Source organism: Eucalyptus grandis, chromosome 5 (assembly GCF_016545825.1).
Source record: "Eucalyptus grandis isolate ANBG69807.140 chromosome 5, ASM1654582v1, whole genome shotgun sequence".
Taxonomy (NCBI): domain Eukaryota; kingdom Viridiplantae; phylum Streptophyta; class Magnoliopsida; order Myrtales; family Myrtaceae; genus Eucalyptus; species Eucalyptus grandis.
In genome coordinates, this window is record NC_052616.1 from 41,514,154 (window position 1) to 41,537,857 (window position 23,704).

General features: G+C 39.0%; 1 protein-coding gene across 1 annotated transcript; it reads left to right on the forward strand.

Moving 5' to 3' along the window:
• The first annotated feature begins 1,352 nt into the window (after positions 1-1,352).
• Positions 1,353-2,147, forward strand: LOC104446943. The gene has a single exon (XM_010060733.2). It carries the CDS (start codon positions 1,353-1,355, stop codon positions 2,145-2,147), a length of 795 nt encoding a protein of 264 aa, XP_010059035.2.
• The last annotated feature ends 21,557 nt before the right edge of the window (positions 2,148-23,704 follow it).

Below are 23,704 nucleotides of genomic sequence, written 5' to 3' on the forward strand. Positions count from 1 at the left end.
ATCTTATATTGGATTACAAATTCGATGCACGTAACGAGTGAATCTGTGATTAACTCATGCCTTGGATGTTTGTACCTCATGTGAAGAAAATAGCACTCATTAGAGTTGCAATAACGAACTTGATACCGACATCTTGACTTAGTTATGGCTTAAATCGGACATTTCGTAACAAGAGTGAGATTCTTATGATAACACCTAAAAGTGGTGACTGCATCCATTATCCATCCCTCCCACACTTTTCACTTAGTGAAACAAGACAAACGGTATCACGCTATTTAGCCTGCACAAAGACTAGATTCTTAGACCCTAGTAGTGGGAAAAGCCAGCTTGAATCTCAAATTACTGCTGATATTTTAAAATCGTACTCCAATGAAGTATCATACACAATCCAACTATCGTGTATATGATTATGTTCAATAATACTTTCTGTTCCATAATCTATGTGGTTTGTACAACTAATTTCTTGATTTTGTTGTGCAATCAAAATCCTTTAACTATATTTATATGACGTTGATTATGCTAAAGTGACAAAATTGGCTACATTAATTAAATTTCATTCTTTCGAACATACTCCTCAAGTAGGATACTTAACGCGTTAGGTACAAAACTAGACTGAGAAATATTTACTATCTGAATAGAGAAAAAATTAGAGTCTTTGTTTAAAGAAATGCACTGAGAAAGGTCAGTCTAAGTAGGAAATAATATATTTTGATATTATTGATCATTCTTCATTTAAAGAATTATCCTTTCTCAATTGAAAATGTAGATATCTTTGATCTAGGAGCTGGTGGGAGGGAGGGAAACTTCTCCACCATCCCTCGTCACCTCAAACCGACCCTTGCTAGAGTCGGTCATAGGCTAGCAACCCTTACCAACCTCCAAAAAAGATTGATATCCCTCATCAACCCTACTCCTCGATTGATTAATATTTGTCATTTGCAATTTTGCATCATATCTTAGAGCAATGTACTCCGGTATTACCTCAAAATTTCTCCGTACATACTTATACTGTGCATGACCTACAAGCTCAAGCAAATCAATTAATTTTCTGACTAAGATCCACGTCGGCTCACTCTCTCACATCCTCATTCCTCGCACTTTCTAGATAAACCCGACCTTCTCGCATGATGTGATCAAGGCTAAAAAGGACCAATAAAATTGAAACATTTAGACAAAGACCCAAGACCAAATCAAAGTAATACCCAAACGTGTGAACACAGAGGTTGAGTCTTTCCCGTAAATAACCGGAAAACCCAAGGGCAATCTCGGCAATTAGGAGTATATAAATACACTGAGAAACCCAATCCCTCGTTAAATCTCCATAATCACGCAATCTCCTCTCGCCGCCATTAATGGAAGAAGCCGAAGCAGTCATGAAGATCATCGACCGATGCTGGTTCGAGCTCGAGATCTTCAAGAAACGACCAGACGCATCGCCTTCTTCAGCCTTTGGATCCGATCCGGATCAAAAAAGCATAGAAATACCCGAGAAAGTAAGCCCGTGTCTTCATATTTCTCGGACTCCGTCGATTCTTGTGAGGTCCATGAGCGATCAAACGAGCATCATCCCATCAAGCTTCCAATCAAGCCCTCTCTCTCCAGACTCAGTCCTTCACATGACGCCCATTCACAGCATGATCTATGAAGAAGAGGTAATCACAGAAGAAGAAAAGGAAGGTTTCGACTGGAACAACCCGAGAAGCTCGAAGTTCTCGCGCAGAAAGAAGGGCCAGATGGGAGAAAGAGCGAAGAGGAGGGCCTTGAGCAAGAGCTTGTCGGAGCTTGAGTTCGAGGAGCTAAAAGGGTTCATGGATCTGGGGTTCGTCTTCTCGGAGGAAGACAGAGTCGACTCGAGCCTGGTCTCCATCATTCCTGGGCTACAGAGACTGGGCAAGAAAATCAAAGATGGCGATGAAGACGACGAAGATGGCGATCATCATCGAGAAGATGGTGATGAGAAAGAGATTGTTGGCGAGCCTGCAGTTGTCGCGAGGCCTTATCTGTCGGAGGCGTGGGAATGGTGGGAGGAGAAGAGGAAGGAGGATCCATTGATGAACTGGAAGTTTCCTGCTCTTGGGAACGAGACCGACATGAGAGAGAGTCTCAAATGGTGGGCTCACACCGTTGCTTCAACTGTTGTTAGATGATGGTTGTTTTGTTGTTATTGTCATAGTCGTCATTGGTTCAATTTGGTTGTTCGATAATTCTTCTTTCTACTCTCTTTTCTTCGTCTGTAAAATGATTTTTTTTTTGTCCATGTACATATGATACACATGAATCAATTGTCAATCGTTTTAGAAATTCCCACCTTAGGTAACTCGTGATTTTGTTTTGTTTAAGATAAGTGGATGTGACGTTACCTTGGCAATGCGTTACTGTAAGAAGTTTGACCTACTAACATGCTAGGAATACGTAAGTCAGCCATTTTCTAATCTCAAGAATACCATAGTGAGGGCAAGCAAATAATATTTTCTTTTTCTATGTTTGGACAGATATCAATCGTAAACATGGTCATATTTTAACAATGCATGTACAAACAGCTTATAAAATAAATTGAATGATAATGAGATATATATGTGCGTATGTATATATATATATATATTTTTTTTAATTTGCATATCCTTTTTTTAATATTATGATGTATTTTCCATTGAAGTTATCAGAAAAAGATGCTACGTATGCAAATATGAGAAGTCATATAGCAGAGATTTAGTGAACGAATGGATATGAATCATTTACTTAATGCTTGTTTATAATTTGTCGCATCACATTCTAAATACATTTTGTTTTGGTCAAATTAAACCTTTATTTTTTCCTTATCCTTTCACACTGTATTTTTACTGTCTTATTGCCACATTTTTAGTAAGATATTCAGTTATGATATAATATTTTTAAAAAGATGGGAAAATTTGCCCGTTGTAATTAATCGGATGGGGATACGGAAATTGGAAAAGTAATTAAATGCATCAATGGATGGGATGGGAGTACGGAAATTAAAAAAAAAAAAAAAAACGCGAGTTTTGGCATATTCCATGCGATGGAAGATCCGGTGCATGTTCTAGTGTCCAAATTGACATCCCTTCATGCCTAACATCAAGACGTGCTGGGCGGTCGCTAAAAGGTGTTTACCTTTGCTTCCAACCATTAAAAAGGAAGCAGCTTGCTTGTGAGGAAACTCATAGCCATATCACCACCATTGGTGATTTTAGAAATTCCGCGAAACTTCTAAAAAAATTCATTCAACAAATCGCTGCACATCCTCATATTATTAGACACACGAGTTAAAATGACAAAATCTAACTTGATTTTCACCAAAGAAAATATATATCGTCAAGTTTGAACATGGCATGACAATACTAATTCTCCGGAGCCTGCTATGACAGCGTATGCAGGTCCCAAATTTTCGTTGTGTCAGGGAACCCGAGGCTGGCGAGTACCAACTCTTTTGCACACATTGATTCTATTATAACGTTCTTCATGCCCCAATAGCGGCGCAACTCAAGGGACTCTAGGACAGGAGTTCCCCTGAAATTCCCTCGAGGATAGTATCACCCAACTCCGCATATTCGATCAACAAGACCTTAAGACAAGGCCACCTTATAGTCCTACCCAACGAAAAACAGCAGAAACCAACTTCCAGGCGCACCAACCGACTCAAGAAATTCAGCAGCGGTGGCAGTGTATACAACAACGATGGCTAGGTAGTAATCAGCCACAGGCGTAGCTGCTCCATGCGGTGCCCTGCTGCGAAGCGCAGCCAGAAGTCAATTTTGGGGCGTTCAGCTTCATCGTACTTGAAGATGGTGACATGAGGAGGAGGAGGGCAGTTTTGTTTGGTGCAATTTGGCTGGTTGCCGAAGGATTTGCGGTGGATGGCGCCATGGACAGAGGTCTACGCCATAGTTTCTGTAGATTCTCCCCCGAGTTTTCGAAGGATTTTTCACTTTTCCTTTTCTTTTTATATGATGACTATGACTGATGAATTCTAAGCAAGATCAAGTTGACAAAGATTTTGAGGTAGTTTGGCTCATTTAATAGGTACATTTTTCATTTTTCCTTTTTCCAATTGCAAACAAACTTTTTTTTCGTAACTGAGTTAAGTGGTCAACGATCAATTAGTTCTCTTCGTGCAATCAAGTCTTTTTGTTGCTATGTATAGTCTGTTGGTAAAATATGTCTTCGAAATGGGTTGAACAATGAAATCGGATCGAGTAAAAACAACTCGGACTTTGAGGCGTGATATCACTTTCTTTAAGGATTTATTTGCCCCACAACGTTGCTAATGGTCACCGGCAAAAATCCTCCAGGATACAACAAAGTCTCGGATGAGAATACTAAATAGCAATTCTAGTATTTCTCCGGGTCTCTCTAAGAAACAATCGAAAATTGGCTGCAGTTTTTTTTCAGAAAGAAGACTCGAAAATGACCACTAATTTCTTTCCGAAAATGACAAGTATTTATATGAAACGGTCTTGCAACTCTTCGCGAAAATTGCGAACAAACACGTCTTTAGAAAATCGTTCGGATAAACAAATGCGACTCTTCGGAAGAAGTCGAAAACGAACAATTGCAATCCTTCGGAAAAATTAAAACCGAATAAGTAATTTTCCAAAGGTTGTCTTGAAAAGACACAAATAAAATTCGGAATAATTATTATTATTTTTTAAATAGAATTTCGAATTTTCATTTATATTTCATTTCCGAAATTCTCAAAATAAAAGGCAACCTTTGAACTAAAATATAAAATAAAAGAAAAGAAAATAAATAAATAAAAAGCAAGGGATTAATGCTAATTAAACCGCGGGCGTGCTAAGTGCTAAGTGCTAAGTGCTAAGTGCTAAGTGCTAAGTGCGCCAAATAATCGCGCAATTATCCGCGCACCCGCACGCGGGTATGGTGGGTCTAGCCCCACCTAATCACTCTTTAACTATAAAAGGAAATTCCTCATTAATAAACTAATCCTCCTGCTCCCACCTTTTCTATGTGGGACAAAGTAAAAATGCACTTATTTTGTTTTAACAAACAAAATTCCAACAATCCCCACTTTGTTTGTAAAACAAAATTTCAAAATAAAATTTTTAAAAAAACCATACAGCCAAAGTTTCAGTAAGATTAATATACATACATAAAGGTCTCTTTCGAGTTAAACCTTTACTTAGTGCAAGTATATCAAAGCTCTATCAAAGTGACAAGTAGCTCGGCTTTAAACTTGTACTTTTATGTAATAGAACCGACATACCACACATACACTAACCTCTTGTTTCAGCGAGAATTTCTATATTACTCCGCACTATTATGGCCTTGTGCTTGATCCTGTTTCATGAGCTCTCTAGAAAGCAACCCTCACTTTCGTAAGAAGCGGCACCACTTCTAAGCTCATATAGGTGAAGTATCTACCATGTGTTTCTGTTACTATCAACACACTACAAACTTGTATCATACTTCATTAAGAATTCAATTCAGCCTACAAAACGTAACATACGATATACTCGACTTCTCATATCGGGGCTATGTCGGTATCAAACAATCACATTCAATAACTTGTTCTTACCCATTAAACCTTGTAACTAGTGATGTTCTAGAAAAAGGTCGGGTTACCATTATTGGTGATTTTAATTAAAGGGTTTCAGCCCCATTTCTTGTGAGGTCGTCATTACCATATGTCTTGGTAAAGCCTTCTTCAAAAGGATCGGCAAGATTTTTACTTGACCTCACATAGACAATTGTTATGGTACCATCTTTAATCAATTGTCTCACATATTCATGTCTTAGACTAATGTGTCTAGACTTACCATTATAGGTGCTACTATAGGCTCTTGCCAAAGTGGCCCGACTATCACAAAGTGGATAGAAATAGGAGGCATAGGACTAGGCCATAATTTGATATCCAACAACAAATTTCTAATCCATTCAGCCTCTTTCCCTAGCTGCCGCCAAAGCAATGAATTCAGATTCCATTGTTGAGTGAGTTATACATGTCTGTTTCTTGCTCGCCCAAGATACAGCACCTCCAAACTAGTGTGAAGATCCATCCAAAAGTGGAACGCTCATCTCCCACACTTGTAATCCAACTAGCATCGGTGTATCCTTCTAATACAGCCGGATAATTATTGTAGAACAATCCTAAATTTTTAGTTCTCTTAAGATAACCAAAAATTCTAGTAATAGCTCTCCAATGTTCTGTACTTGGATTACTTGTATACCTACTCAACTTGCATACAGAAAAAGTAATATCGGGTCTAGTACAATGCATCGCATACATTAAAGAGCCTATAGCACTTGCATATTCTAGTTGTGCCACCGCTCTACCAGTATTATAATTTAATTTAATACTAGAATCAAATGGAGTACTTATTTCTTTAAAACCAAGATGTTGAAATTTATTTAATAATTTTTCAACATAACTACATTGGCTTAAAGAATAACCCCCACTATTTTGCTTAACTTTAATACCTAAGATAGTATCTACTTCACCCAAATCCTTCATTTTAAACATGGAAGTTAGATACTTCTTAGTTTCATTAACTCCAGTCATATTCGTTCCAAAGATAAGCATATCATCAACATACAAGCACACTAAGACACCATAGTCTTTAGTGAATTTAGAGTATATACACCTATCGGCACTATTATTGATGAAACCATTTGACAATATGACCGAATTAAACTTTTCATGCCACTGCTTAGGAGCTTGCTTAAGTCCATAAAGAGACTTAATCAATTTACATACTTTTCTTTCATTTCCAGGAAGAACAAAACCCTCCGGTTGTTCCATGTAAATCTCCTCATTTAAGTCTCCATTTAAGAAAGCAGTTTTAACATCCATTTGATGAACACAAAGATCATAAATGGAAGCTAGAGCAAAAAGAACTCGAATAGAAGTTATACGTGCAACAGGAGCATATGTATCAAAATAATCTATACCTTCTTTTTGTCTATATCCCTTAACTACAAGCCTAGCTTTAAAAGCTTGAATAGAACCATCAGAATGATATTTTCTTCTAAAAACCCATTTGCTTCCAATAGGTTTTGATCCTTTTGGTAAATCTACTAATACCCAAGTATTATTGGACATAATGGAGTCCATTTCATCATTCACAGCTTCTTTCCAAAAAGAAGCATCTCTAGAAGACATAGCATCATCAAAGCTTCCAGGATCATCTTCTAAATTTAACACCAAAGGGTATTTATTTACCACATTATTATATCCATCTCCTTCAACAAGAAAAACATGAGTAATAAAATCAGGACCTAAGTCTTTTATTTTCCTAGCTCTAGTACTTCTCCTTAATTCAATCATGTCTTTAGAATTCGTTTCTTTCTCTTGAAAATCACTTTGAGTTTCAAAAGATCTTGAATTATTTTCAATCATTTCAGAACTTGTAAAACATTTATTCTCAAAGAATTCGACGTCTCTCGATTCTACTATGACATTAGACTCTAAATCAAGAAGCCTATAAGCTTTACTATTTTCAGCATACCCTATGAAAACACTTTTGATAGCTCTAGGACCGAGCTTTGTTCTCTTAGGATCTGGAGCTCGGTAGTACGCTAAACACCCCCACACTTTAAGATATGACAAATTTGGCTTTCTACCTTTCCATATCTCATAAGGGGTTATGTCATTTTTCTTGGAAGGTATTCTATTATGAATGTAGCATGCAGCAAGTAATGCTTCTCCCCAAAGATTAATTGGTAGCTTTGAATTTGAAAGCATACAATTAACCATTTCTCCAAGAGATCGATTTTTCCTTTCAGCCAAACCATTTTGTTGTGGAGTATATGGTGCTGAAGCTTGATGAATAATACCATGTTCTTCACAAAATGAAGAGAATTCATTTAAGAAATATTCTCCACCTCTATCTGATCGCAGAACTTTGATTTTCTTTTCTAATTGATTCTCTACTTCAGCTTTATATTTCTTAAACATGGTAAATGCTTCATCCTTCGATCTCATGAGATAAACATATAAGAACCTACTACAATCATCCACAAAGGTAATAAAATACCTTTTACCTCCACGTGTTAGCATACCATTAAATTCACATATATCACTATGAACCAAATCCAATAAATTCGAATTTCTTTTAACACTAGGAAATGGCTTCTTAGTAAGTTTTGACTTAGCACATATTTCACATTTATCAAATTCGCCGCTGAAATTTATCAAGTCTAATTTTTTCATATTCTTCAAATAACGAAAATTTATATGTGCCAACCTACTATGCCATAAAATTGAAGACTCGACAATATAAGCAGAACTAGAAATATTATTATTGATACTCAGTTGATACATGCCATCATTGGCATAACCCTTCCCAACAAACAGCCCATTTTTCGACAGGATAACTTTGTCGGATTCAAACAAAACCTGAAACCCCCTCTTACAAAGTAAATCAATAGAAACTAGGTTCTTCCTAATTTCGGGTATAAATAACACATTAAGAAGAGTTATCTTCTTTCCAGAAGTGAAGTCTATCTCCACCGTGCCTTTTCCAGCAACCTTTGCAAGAGCATTATTCGCCATCAGGACCTCTTGAACACTTGAGTCAACAATTTCTTCAAATTGCTTGAACATGTATTTGTCCTTACACACATGAACAGTTGCTCCAGAATCTATCCACCAACTGGATTGGACAGTGGTAGAATTAATTTCAGAAACCATAGCCATAGCATCATTTATTTCAGAAATTTCCATGTTCGAAAACATGTTTGAAATCATGGCTACATAATTTTCTTCAACCAGATTTGCATCTGCTTTCACCACCGGAATGTTCTTGTCCTTTGAAAAGCTCTTACGTTGAAAGCAATCCTTGGCGTAGTGTCCCTGTTTGCCACATACAAAACAGCAACCCTTTTGCTTCTTTTGTGTTCTCTTGAATTTATGCCCCCGTTTTTACTTTGAAGTTCTGGCCGAGTTTCCGTTTCTTATCCACAAAATTCACCTTGGAATTATACAAAACAGAATTATCACGTGAACGTGACTCTTCCTCAATGCGAAGATGTTTCTGTATTTGCTCCAAAGTAAAGTCCTCCGACTTGTGAATCGGCCTTTTTCCATAGTCTTTCCAACTTGGAGGCAATTTCGCAATAATTGCTCCAACTTGAAAAGCTTCTGGAATATCAATCTTGAGAGCACGAATCTTATTCACAATCACTTGCAATTCATGGACTTGTTCCAACAAGGGCTTAGTATCAATAAACTTGTAATCAAAATACTTTGCAATTAGATATTTGTTGGTACCTTGCTCCTCCGCTTTGTACTTGAATTCCAGTGCATTCCAAATTTCTCTGGCCGACTTCATTTCAGTGAATAAGTCGTACAGACGATCGGAGAGTGTGTTCAGAATGTGTCCTCGACAAAGTAATTCATCCTCCGCACGTTTCTTCTTTTCCTTATTAACCCTCTCAATGGCTTCTGCACTTGGCTGTCCTCCATCGAAAGTAGGCGTAGGATCTTCTATAGGCGCCAAGTTAGGATCCAGAATGTAAGAGATCTTCGAGCAGTGAGTAAGAACATCATCTTGTCCCTCCAGCGAGCAAAATTGTTCCCATCGAACCGGTCTAGTTTGACCATATCTTGATTCATAACTTTGATTGTCTCCGACTCCATTGCAGCAAAATAAATCCTTAAAATTGTTGGTAAAATATGTCTTCGAAATGGGTTGAACAATGAAATCGGATCGAGTAAAAACAACTCGGACTTTGAGGCGTGATATCACTTTCTTTAAGGATTTATTTGCCCCACAACGTTGCTAATGGTCACCGGCAAAAATCCTCCAGGATACAACAAAGTCTCGGATGAGAATACTAAATAGCAATTCTAGTATTTCTCCAGGGTCTCTCTAAGAAACAATCGAAAATTGGCTGCAGTTTTTTTTTCAGAAAGAAGACTCGAAAATGACCACTAATTTCTTTCCGAAAATGACAAGTATTTATATGAAACGGTCTTGCAACTCTTCGCGAAAATTGCGAACAAACACGTCTTTAGAAAATTGTTCGGATAAACAAATGCGACTCTTCGGAAGAAGTCGAAAACGAACAATTGCAATCCTTCGGAAAAATTAAAACCGAATAAGTAATTTTCCAAAGGTTGTCTTGAAAAGACACAAATAAAATTCGGAATAATTATTATTATTTTTTAAATAGAATTTCGAATTTTCATTTATATTTCATTTCCGAAATTCTCAAAATAAAAGGCAACCTTTGAACTAAAATATAAAATAAAAGAAAATAAAATAAATAAATAAATAAAAAGCAAGGGATTAATGCTAATTAAACCGCGGGCGTGCTAAGTGCTAAGTGCGCCAAATAATCGGGCGTGCTAAGTGCTAAGTGCTAAGTGCGCCAAATAATCGCGCAATTATCCGCGCACCCGCACGCGGGTATGGTGGGTCTAGCCCCACCTAATCACTCCTTTAACTATAAAAGGAAATTCCTCATTAATAAACTAATCCTCCTGCTCCCACCTTTTCTATGTGGGACAAAGTAAAGGCACTTATTTTGTTTTAACAAACAAAATTCCAACATAGTCAAGATACTCCACAAATTCGTAACAATATCGACTAATACAGGAAGCAAAATTCTTTGAAAGAAGGATCATAGTCCTACTATATCAATGGTGATGATGGATGAAGATGGATTGTGTGCACAAATTTTAGAAAATCTGCATTATATACATCCGAACTTGTTCTATTATATTTCGCCTTAATTTCTAAAATTTATTTGCATTTTTTTCTGCATTCCGAAATAGTTTTACTTTATTTCCAATCTGCTAATTTATCCACTTTCTAGTGACCTTTCGTCAATATTTTTGCCCAAAGTTGCGCTAAAGCCAAGTAAAAGATCGAAATATTTCGATAAAGATAAAATTGGATGATGACAAATGGATCTCAAAAAGCGACGTTTGTTTGACGTCTTCTATCTTCTATGTTGCATGACATTCACAAAAAGGGAATTTCATTATTTTTCATAGACAAAATGATATAATAGTAAAATATCCTGATTGTAGTCTAGCAAATCACATCATTTTTCATTTAAAGTAACCTATGGCTGCCACCTTGCAGACCAAGTCTTATCGACGCAAATGGAAGGGGCGATTTGCATGTGTATGTATAAATTAGAAAAATCAAAAGGTTTACATACTCCGCATTAGGAAAACAAGATATATACCAAATTTTCAGGTAAATCACCTAGGGTTTGACTAATGGATTACTAAGCTTAAACTTAGCTCGGGCTCTCCCAAACCCATATCAGTTCGCAACTTAGGTTAAAATTTCTTAACATGCAAATGAATTTTATCTATGAGTCGCCACTAATCAATTTATGGTAAGTCGATTAGACACCTAAGTAAAATAAATAGAGAATTATTTTACTCCTACGAACCAACTTTGGCTAGAGACTTGGTTACATTAGACTACTCTAATGCCTTTTCGGTATCATTTTTTTTTTTTTTCAAAAATATTTTTGCAAGCAGTTTGGATTAATTTTAAATCTATGTCCTTAACATGCGAGGTGATCATGCAGGTACGCAAACCACCAATTTAACACCAAAGAAAGCAATGAATAAATTACAGAACTTACCTTGTAACAACGAAAGTATTTGCAATTACCCAATGTGGTGCCGTGGCTAGCTTGAGCTCCCTCCTCTCACGAAAGGGGAAGAGTTCGAATCCCAGAGGCGTCATTGGTGGTCTTAAGTGCGGTGTCGTGGTGGTGGGTCGTGCGCTAGCACCGCTCCGGGTTTACCTCGCTGGCTGCTGGCTGTATGGGGGTTATCGGGTCACCAAAAAAAAATGAAAGTATCTGCAAAGTTAATTCATAATCAAAAGCCCTATTAACATGCAGTCACTCAATTTTTTAAAAATTTTCTCTTGTTTTATGAAATATAATCTATATACAATGCAATATAACCAAATGACCTAATTCTAATGACGGTTTAACTAAATGGACCTAGAGACAATCACGTGCATTTCATAAACCTAATTCTATATGACGCGTGCATGATTGATTTTTTCTTTTTGTATTTTTTATAAAAATTCGTAATTAAAAATTGCTGAAAAATAAAAATCTAACTAAAGTGAGAAATTATATATTTCGACATGCAATTTAATTCAAAAATATTATTTAACCTAGATACTATCTAAACATGCATATATATTCTATCATGTAATTCTATCATGCAATTCTATCTAGGAAATCGATCCTAATCTACATGACATGCAATTTTTATCTTTGAGATAAACAAAACAATTAAAATATAAGCACCAAATCATCCACAGTCATCAAAGAAATTATCCATTGTTCGAATTAGGAAATTCTATCAAATCAGTTTGATTATTTCGCTAATAAAATCGATAAATAATCTTGAGCCTTAAAAATCAAAATATCAATTTTATTCCCACATGATTAATTATTTCATGTAAAGCCTTATAGATGGAATAAAAAAAATTGACGTGCGGTTGTGGATTAGGCAATAAATCTTTATGTCTATCACTCAAATATAACACGCATTAAATAGACAATAAAATACTCAAATCAACTTGGGATGAGAATTTCACCTAATCCGAAGGACATGGTTTCCAAATTCAAACAGGGCAGCGGATCATAATCGATGGTTCGGACAGCAATGACCAGCGATGGTGCGCGGCAACAACCGTAGTTCGGCGAGATACCCCAACAAACCTACAAAACAGAGAAGCCGTGCCGGAAAACAAATTTTGACGTCACAATGCAGCAAGGACGGTAGTGCAGCAACTCAACCGTTCGTGAGGCAGCAAGGAGAGCAACAGGGGACGCTCTGAGCTACGAGCGAGGGCTTCCCGAAGTACGGTTCGTGTGGAACCGCCGTAGAAGAGTACGCTGTTAATTCCCAATCGTGAATGGGACACCCCCTTTGACCGACTTTTAATCTCTTCAGTGCTCTCTACAATACTCGAGTTGGGACTCTTGGAACCACATGATCAGTTTTACTTGTCTCCAGGTTTTGGGGCCACGTGTGTTGAGTATTGCAGGAGCACAAGAGACACTTCGGGGTGATGAGACCCGTTACTATTCGAGGAAGTGCAGAGCGATGACTATAATTTCGTTTACGAACTCCAGGCGTGACGACGGGGGCTATTGGCTTCGGAGCAGAAAGAAATCACGGGAGACCTGCAAAAAAAAATACAGGGTAAAAGCTTTGCGGTCGTCTACAGAGCGGCAACGATTGACATATGGTAGCAAGGTCGTTATGGCTATGCGGGCTCGTCTGGAAAAGCGGCAGCGCCGTCGTGGTAGGGAACAGCAACTTTGTTGCCAGCACGGCAAAACCCGAGCAGTGGCATCGTCGTGCGGCAGCAAGAAACGCCTCAGCCAGAGGGAGTGCGGGCCTGCGGCTCAAGCTTGGCTCGGCATGGCCACAGATCTGGTCGTGCAAGGAGGCGCCGGTGGAGGGGGGTCTCGGCCGAGGCGCTGCTGGCCGCGGGTGGATGCGCAGGCTGAGGCGTGGCAGCAGGCGAGGTGCGGTGGCAGGCGGCCAAAGGCACGGACGTCGGGCACTGGGTCGCGGACGGAGATGCTGCGGTGGTGTTGGCGCGGCAGAACGGAGGGCGGAAGCCACGAGTGCAGGGGATCGGCGGAGCAGGCGAAGGCGTCGGAGATGGCGGGCCGTCCAGCAGACGTCGTGGACAGAGCAGGGTAGCGGCGGCGTCGCAGGAGCAGCGGAGGCTTCGCGGGCGTTGGTCTGCTGCGTGACGGAGCAGAAGCAGCGGCGGTGATGGACGCGATGGCGGCGCAGGAGCGGCGAGAGGGACCGGTGCGGGTTGCTGCAGCTAGTTCGCGGGTGGAGACGGTAACGCGGCGTCAGGTGAGTAGAGGCAGGGGCGAGCGATGAAGCAGCGGCGGTCGTCGGGGGCTGCAGACGGACGGCGGTGTCCGGCGCGGAGCGCTGGCACAGCAGCGGTCACGGCTGCTCGAAGAAGAAGAACCGTGGGCTGCTTTTCTTTTTTATTTTTTATTTCCTCTACTTCCTCTGCTCTTATGTCCCTCTTTCGCGTCACTCTGCTGTCCCTTTCTCTGCACAGCTTTTCCATTGTTGACTTGTCTCTCTCTATGTGGCTGTGTCCATCAATTGTGAAGCCGAGTATTCAATGTAATGTGGCATCCATAAAACCCTATGCGTTTTATATTTTTATGGGCTACCGATTAGGATTTTTAATTTTTTCAAATTGATATCTATGAAGATCTTTTTTTTTTTTTTTAAATGTAGTATTCACTTTTTCGATTGCAATATTTATTTACACTTGTCCTATCCAAAAAAATTCAATCATATTTCGGAAAATTTCAAATTCCTATTTTCACAAGATAATTTCCGATCATAAAAAAAAAGGGGGGGTCGAGCCAATTTGCTCCATTCGTGAGCTCAGTCCACCTTGTTAAATTAAAGTTTAGAACCACCATATCAAATCCATCCATCACCAGCCTAATGCAAATAAAAAAATGCTCCTAAAACTATATGCTATGCAACTTAATTCTTTTTTTTAGGGGTTAAAAATTAATCCATAATTTTTCATGTAATAAATAAATTACTGGGTCGTCAAAATTTAAGTGTCAACAATAGTTTTTGGGAAAATTAGAGCATATAGCAGTAATGTGTATAAGACTTTACACATTATTCATTATTGATTTGTGAGTTTAAACTTCTCACTCTTACAATAAACATTAAAAAAAAAGGGTGAAAAAGATCACTTGTGAAAATAGTTTTTATATTGACAGTGTATGCTATGATTACTCTATTCTTTCTTGACACTTAAATTGAGGTATAGTATAACCTAATTGAAAGTATGATAAAGTATCTCTAATGCCAATAAATACACGAAATCTATATCTATCACATAACCATAGAATGAAGTGACGAGGCATGCAAATCAGATAGTCACCCTTTGTACCTTGTGCAATAATAAATGTCTGAAAGTTGCCCTGTGGAAACGATAGATGGCTTGGCAGCGCCTTAACTGGCTTTGAGTAAGTATATATATTCAGTGCAAGCGAATGGCAGGGCAATTCTCCTTTGGCGTAAGCAAGAACAACCTCAACATTTGCATGGATGACAGAGCAGTTCTCTTATGCCCAAGGAGAATTTCCCTGTTATTCGCCATCACATTCGAAACCACTCCGTGTGGTCATGCCCGAGTCATCACATTGATGATCAAGCCCCTATTTATTTCACCAAATTCGGCACAATACCAGGTATATGCGAGAGGAAGAGATGGTATATGCCGGGGCACAATTCTTGCCTAGGGTTCTTCCTTCTGGTAAAGAACGCATGGTCCCGATTCTTCACCTTTATATTATTCAACCAAAGTCCCTATCACTACTTCAGCCTCTTCTTTCCAAAAGTGTGTGCTTCTTTAAATTTCATGGTTTGTGGTCAGCAACAAAACCTTTAATGAGGTGTATATACGTGTTATGTATGGGACAAGAGAAATGTCTAAAGAAAAAAAAGCACCAAAGTCCTGAAGCCTGTGTACGAAATGCAATCAAATCCTTGATTTTTCAATAGTTTAATTAAGTCCTATGCCTTTTTCAAAAAGTGCTAATTAATTCCTTTAAATGAATGGTACCTAAATTACTTATGTATTGTTGAAATTTTGCCTATATGGCATCCTTAAATTGCTCTTCTCAACACAAGTTTTACAAGTTCATTGTACTTTTAAGTAAAATTTGAGGACTTAATTGATTATGTTTTATACATGAGGTTTGGAACCTGTGGTGCAATTTTTTCAAAAACTATATAGGCTATGACTATAATTCATAAAATAAAATGTTTGTATTTTATATATGATTCTAAGAAGAAATTGTTATAGTGCAAGACCTCCAACTTGTCAACCTCATAAACAGAAAACACCACTTTTTTTATATTTGGTAACATTATGTGGCTATTAATATCGTGACAAAGCACTCACAACATAAAGTCATTTTTCTTGGCGCCACATCAAAATATATAAAGAAGTTACTTAGAAAACTATAGCGGGGCATCGCTCCCTCCCCTCCTGAGTGGGGAATAATGCTAAATATATTATGCAGAATAAGATAATATCTTGTTTGGTGTGATTGAGCATTTATATCGTGAAATTGATGAGAGTGATAACAGAAACAGAATCAATTTTGTTGGTTAGCCTCATAGGGAAAAAAAAAAAAAAACAATAAGTTGAAAGAAGAGAAGGGTATATTAGTAAGTTAACTGAATAAATGAGTGTCTTGACCAAAATGGGTGTAAATAATGCCACCCTAAAACAAACCTAAAAGAGAGTTTCCACCTTAAACTTTTCCTAATTATCATTTGTTTAATTTTTTAGCCCAATTTTCAACATCATCCCTATACTTTTAATTTATTTAATATGGTCCTTAAGTTATCACTAAATGTTCATTGTAGTTCCTAGACTATATTAAAAGTTCATTGTCATTTTTCATTTATTTGAGTTGATAGAATTAATTGACATGTCCTTCAATCTATTAAGAAAAGACACTAGGAGTTTGCCAATGTAATGACAAGATCGAAATGTGCTAAAACTAAACTTTTCTGGAAATTTCTCCTCTCCAATTAGTTGGATGGAGGAATATATGTTGACACCAGTCGTCGCCAAAACCTGTTACGAATATCTAACTCATTGGACCACTAGCTTTTCTTTTTTATTATTTGGCAAAAATTAAAGTGCCAAAAACAATTTTTTTTTTCCGGATTTTGGATGTTCTGAGAATATGCCGCGTGCATGGAAAGTGTCTCTAACCTTCTGGGAGGCTATAAATAGATGTTGCCCTCTAACCCTATTCATCCAAGCCCAAAAAACAGAAATTATAGTTTTATTTATGGCACATGAGTAATAAAGAGTGCATGGTATGTGAGTGGTGAATTACTGGGCATTTACTCCTTTGGCAGGTGGCTTACAACCGCAAATACTTTCGATGGGAGTGGATACAATATAAGCTCACTGCCAAAGGAGATTTGCCCGGCAATTCACCGTTGCCATCTTCAACAATTCTAGGATGCTTCATTTAGGTTTTCATTTACGGCACTATATTTATTTCATTTTAGTAATTTGTTCATTTACTAATTTTTCCACATATTTTAGGTAAGATTCTTTAGTGATGATACCGGTCATACTTTGGATTTCCCTAGCATATGTTCTTGACTATTTCTTAGTTCTTGCATATAATGATTACAGACAATTCTGCATGGGCAAATGCACGTCGTTTGCTTCGCGAGAAGAGATGTACATTCATTTTCGAGATGATTTTTGCCATCAACTTTTGGTTTCATATTGCAATTGTAGCGTTTGACTTGAAATTCGACACCTACTTTATTCTGTATTTCTCATTATGCCCACTGTGCAAGTATATGGCTGTGTTTGTAGTACAATAAATGAATCAGAAAGAATGTATACAATATTATCTTTGCTAAAATGTTTCCTATCTATGATTTGTTGAATCAATCACCAGATTGGAATATGAATTGGGAATCAATCGTTAGACGAAATCAAATCCTTTCTCCAACACTCGCCCTCAAGCTGGCAGCTTATAAATGTCGAAGGCGCCAAGCTTGCTCAATAGATATTTGTGTTGTCTCTAGCATAACGGCTTAGTGAAAATATCTGTAGGCCGATCCACAGTTTTAATTCCTCGAGTAGCAACAATCCCTTCCCGAATTTTTCTCGAGTAAAATGACAATCAACCTTAATATGCTTTGTTTTCTCATGAAATACCGGATTTGGCGCCAATTTATGTCATGCCCCGAACCTTGAGCGCACACACATCCCTCAGTGGTCAATAAAAATTGTGATGTCCCAAGACGTGTCGTCGACCCATTCATTTTATTGTACATGCGGAAGCGTATAATAAACTCCCAGACAACACAAACATGGAATAGAAAAGCAGGGTAAAATTTTCACAAACACTTTTAATAAATGCACTGGGTTTATAGACAAAAGTCTACAAAAAGATCGGCTTTCAAAAAGAAGCTATCTTACGACCTACTAGTCGGACACATTTGCCGATCCTTTGGACTCCGCCTCCACAGGCTCTGAGGGCTTCGAGTCCTCCACAACCCCATCAGGAGGGTCAACTGCACCCTCACCCAAAGCGGCGTTGACCGCAACGGCGGGGATATCAAACCCCTGAAGGGGACCATCCCTATATCCATTGAGCCCATGGCGAAACCACACCTTGAATTGATGAGGTACCATTTGAGGTAGGCCCTCATTAACCCAGACAATGGTCACTACGAGCTCATAGACCCAATGACTCCTAGGGACAGGGACATTTATGCTCCACTCAGTAACCCCCCGAAGCTGTCCAAAACGAACTGGAGGGATTGCCATCTAAGGACTTGAAAAGGGTAAGCCCATGATGGGGTGAGATAATGTCTCAGCAAGTCTACTCCCTAAACCCCGATTAGGAAGGAAATACGCCTAGGGGCGGCCTAACCACACAACCACACAACCACAGAGACTCACCTCTTCTCAATTTCTCCCTGCATGTTAGTACGCTTCATATCATAGACATAAGCAGTAATAAAACTCAATCAATTGGAACGCCTCAACTTATATCCCAACAAAAACAGGGGTCTTGATTATAAGGCTAAATCATTATAACACGTCTCATACCATGCTACACAATTTTATCCCATAATCAAGCGTGTCAATTTCACTCATTCATGCGTCCCAATTGATTACGACTCAACGGCCACGGCCGACTCAACAGTCAGCGGTCTTCCAGCATAGTCGGGCGTCGTCTCGCAACATCGAGCATGGCAACATTTACCTTTAGACAATATCCCACTAGGGAGCATCGGTCCAGCCTCTACTGCGACCGGCATCTGTTGACTTGAGGCATCCCATATAGGGGTATCGTCCGGCTTAACAGCTTGTGACGGATTCTCATAACCATCACACGATCATTCAATCCCGGCCAAGGATACCTTGTATTGCACTCAAATGTCTCAATTATAATAGTGAATTTTGCCTATTTTCTTCATATTAAAAACACTCGGTGAAACCACCCGTAGTGGCGGCGTAGTGGTTTGAGTGCAGGTTCCTTTCACGAGAGGTCCTGAGTTCGAATCCCTGCGTCGTCTGCCTTGTTGGAAAAGAACCCATGACTTGCCCGGGGTGGAAAGGGTGGTGGTGACTCTCCTGCTCTCCAGGGTTTACCTCGCCGGGCTGCTGACTTATGGGGGTTCCTTAGGTTACCAAAAAAAAAAAAAAACACCCAGTGAAAATAATCGTGTGTGGGTACACGGTCATATCCAACCAGAAAAATTGATATCTTTCCTTTTAAAATCCCACTATTTGATATAGTATTTAAAACCATTTTCGGTGTCAAAACCCAACACCCGGTATTTTCTAATTAAATACTAGAATTTCATAATTTTGAAATAATAACTCAAAATCACAATCATTACTCAATTTGCACAAATTAACATTTAATTGCATAAACTAAGCACAACATTGCAATCAACACGAAATTCCGGTCACCGGCTATGCCGTATAATTTCCATAAAATATTAAATAATTAAATAAATTGCAAAAATAATTAAATAAATGCAATTTAATCCAATAAATGCATACTTAGGCCGGGAACGCTAATTTAACCACCTAAACGGGCCTAGAAAAATAATGTACCTATCCACATATATAGTACAATCTATTTAGCCTTTAATTAATCTATTCTAACCACCTAACAATCATAATTAAGCAATTAAATCACTAATCAAAGCTAACTAACCACCTAAGTCATACTTAGTCTAATCTAATTACCTACTAAACATTATTAACTCCTTAAGTAGAGTTTAGCAAGTAAACTCATCAGATTAGCGAACTGGTGAGTCTACAGCGATGGCGACGCAGAGGCGGGCGGAACACAAGCCTGCGGTGACACCAAGTGAGGCCCGAAAGAGACTTAAAATGGGCTGCGAAGCTCACAGCTAGGCTGTGAGGTTTGGTTTTGCTCTTGGGCTGCAGGGCTGGACCGAGCGGCTTGGTTGGGCTGAAACGGCGAGGAGACGGGTGGCGGTGGCTATAGCAGGCGACGGCAGTGGCTTCAGCGTTTGGACAGTGATGGGCGGTGGCTGGAACAACCCTGGCAAATGGTGACAGGCATGAGACGACGGCTTGGACGTGCAGGGACGGCGAGCTGGTGCGGGCAGGCATGGGGCTTCGGTGGCGCTCGGTTGCTTAGACGACAGGTGGCAGGGACGGTCAATGAGTAGGGGGGCACTGGCTGGTTCTCTCTAGATTTCTTGAGCTCAAATAACCTCAATAATGGGGAAAGCAAGCCAAGGGAAGAAGAAGAAGAGCTTAGCTGCAAGGGGGGCCCAAAAATGCCTCAAAAGTCTTTGCAAAATATCCAAACTACTCATCACTTGCCCCCACCAGCTGCTGCCTCATCCTCAACCAAGTTTTCCCCCTCAAGCTTCTCCTAGAAGCCACCCAAATGGTCCAAATGTTGCTGCCCACTTTGCCCTACGAATTTTGCAATATTCCCTCCAATTCCAACTCCAATCTTCTCTAATTGAGCTCAAATTAAAGGCCAAAATGGCAAGGAGGATGTCCACATCACATTCCAATTTTTCCTTGCCAATTAGTCTAACTTGATTGCTAAAAATGCAACCGAAAACAGCCCTCTAATTTTCCCGTTCCAAAAACACCCCACTTTGGAATTTCGCCGAAAACTCGAGTTTGCAGAAAAATCTTCAGAGGACAAGTCGACGTTCCTAAAATAAATTGTGACATGACAGAACTTTCAATTTCTAAAATCGGGTTCAATTTCGCATTAAATTTTAACCGGGCGCGATTTTAGCGTGACCTAACCTACCGGGTAGCTTTTACGAATTTTTAGTGCATTTGACCCGTGGTCGATTATTTTCGAGCCACATTGTGCATCTTCAACTCATTGGCGACTCTCAATTATCGTGAAAATCTTGAGATTTCAAATACGAGCATAGGATACATAAATGACAGAAAAATCGGTCTAGTGCCGTTCGATGAGAATTTTACAATTAGGTGGAATCATCCACTCTTTAATCACATGCCTCTATCGAAATGACCTATCACCGGTCTCTAATCGATTTTGACAATGCCGTATTGACCTTTGCAGATTAGCACAGTCGAGCAGTCGATTTCTAGTCGAATTCTCAAGTCTATTGTGTTAAAGTCCCTTAATGGCTTTATCTGATAGACTAGTTATCTCGTGAGTGATCAGCTCAAAGAAAAGAATGATAGGTGCATGGACGGCGATGGACGGTGGTTGGAACAGCCTTGGTGGATGGCGATAGGCATGAGATAATGGCTTGGACGTGCCAGGACAGTGAGCTGGCATGGGCGGGCGTGGGGCTTCGGCGGCGCTCGGCTGCTCAGACGGTGGGCGGCAGGGACGGTCGTCAGGCAGGGGGGCGTTGGCTGGTTCTCTCTAGATTTCTTGAGCTCAAATAACCTCAACAATGGGGAAAACAAGCCAAGGAAAGAAGAAGAAGAGCTCAGCTGCAAGGGAGACCTAAAAATGCCTCAAAGTCCTTGTAAAATATCCAAACTACTCATCACTTGCCCCCACCGGTTGTTGCCTCATCCTCAGCCAAGTTTTCCTCCTCAAGCTTCTCCTAGAAGCCACCTAAATGGTCCAAATGTTGCTGCCCACCTTGGCCGACGAATTTTGCAACATTCCCCTCCAATTCCAATTCCACTCTTCTCTAATTGAGCTCAAATCGAAGGCCAAAATGTCAAGGAGGATGCCCACATCACATTCCACATTTTTCCTTACCAATTAGTCCAACTTGATTGCCAAAAATGCAACAAAAAACAGCCCTCTAATTTTCCCGGTCCAAAAACACCCCACTTTGAAATTTCGCCGAAATCTTTAGAGGACGAGTCGACGTTCTTAAAATAAATTGTAACATGACAGAACTTTTAATTTCTGAAATCGGGTTCAATTTCGCGGTTAATTTTAACCGAGCGCGATTTTAGCGTGACATAACCTACCGGGTAACTTTTAGGAATTTTTAGTGCATTTGACCCGTGGTCGATTATTTTCGAGCCACATTGTACATCTTCGACTTATTAGCGATTCTCGATTGTCGTGAAAATCTTGAGATTCCAAATACGGGCACGGAGTTACGAAATGACAAAAAATCGGTCTAGTGCCATTCGACGAGAATTTTGCAATTAGGTGGAATCACCAACTCTTTAATCACATGCCTATGTCGAAACGACCTATCTTCGGTCTCTAATCGATTTTGACAGTGCCGTATTGACCATTACAGATTAACACGATCGAGCAATTGATTTCTGGTCAAATTCTCAAGTCTATTGCGTTAAAGTTCTTTAACGACTTCACCTGATAGACTAGTTATCTCGTGAGTGATCAGCTCAGAGAAAAGAACTATAGGCGCGTCAATGAAAAACCTAACTCGTTCAATTGAAAACAGAATAAAAAAATTAGGATGTCATAATTTAAGCGCAGCATCATTATCACAAAATAATTCTTTTGCGCCATTGATTAGCTGAAAGTAATCCCCATATCCAAACTATTTCATAAACAATTTTCGCCATGGCTCGATATTTTGATTCAGCTAATGACAATGAAACTATTGATTGCTTCTTTGTCTTCCATGAAATCAAAGACTTTCCAAGCTTGATGCAAAAACCAGTAATGGATCTTCTTGTCATTGGACAAGTGGCATGATCTATGTCACAATAGGCCATCATCTTCATGTTGTAGTTGTGGGATATTAGAATTTCAAGTCCTGGACATCCTTTCAAATACTTCACAACCTTCAGCACTGCATTCATATGTGATTGCTTTGGGTTATGCATAATTTGAATAAATATCTTTACTGCATAACATATATTCTAATCATGGATAAATTAATTTCCCAATGAGCTGTTGATATCCTAATGGATCCTTGAGCAGTGGATCCTTATTTGGAGAAGAAGAGCTTGCATCATATTCATATGTCGCCAATTTAACATTTTGCTCAATAGGTATAGCAACTGGTTTGCATCCCGATAATCTTGCATCTGATATGATTTCTAGAACGAGTTTTCGCTAACTGAGACAAATTCCCTCATTGGATCAAGCCATTTCAATACTAGGAAAATATTTGGAAGGTCCTAGATCCTTAATAGGAAATGTCATAGGCAAATATCTCTTGAACTTCCGAATTGCGACATCATTATTTTTGATAATAAGTATATCATTGACATAAATCAACAAGTACATTGATGAAGCACCTTTGGTCCACGTGGTCAATGGATAATGATACTTAGAATGTGGAAAACCTACATTTGTAAGTGACACAGTAAACTTCGCATACCATTGTTGAAAAGCCTGTTTGAGTCTATACAGGGATTTGCGAAAACAACATACTCGAGACTCTCCTTGTTTACGTAATCCCGGCGAAAGTTCCATATAAATTTTTTCATCGAGATCACCATGAAGAAATGCATTGTTCACATCCATTTGGTGTAAGTCCCAATTATGCAATGTGACAACAGATAGAAAAAAGTGAATAGTCACTTCTTTAGCAACATGAGAGAAGGTCTCATGATAATCAAAGCCTTCACGTTGCATAAATCCTTTAGTGATGAGACAAGCTTTGTACCACTCAATTGAACCATTTGCCTTATATTTTATTTTGTAGACCCATTTGTAGCCAATGGGCTTTCTGTGGGAA

Coding starts and splice junctions, on each gene's coding strand:
- LOC104446943 (XM_010060733.2), top strand. CDS start 1,353: ATGGAAGAAGCCGAAGCAGTCATGAAGATCATCGACCGATGCTGGTTC.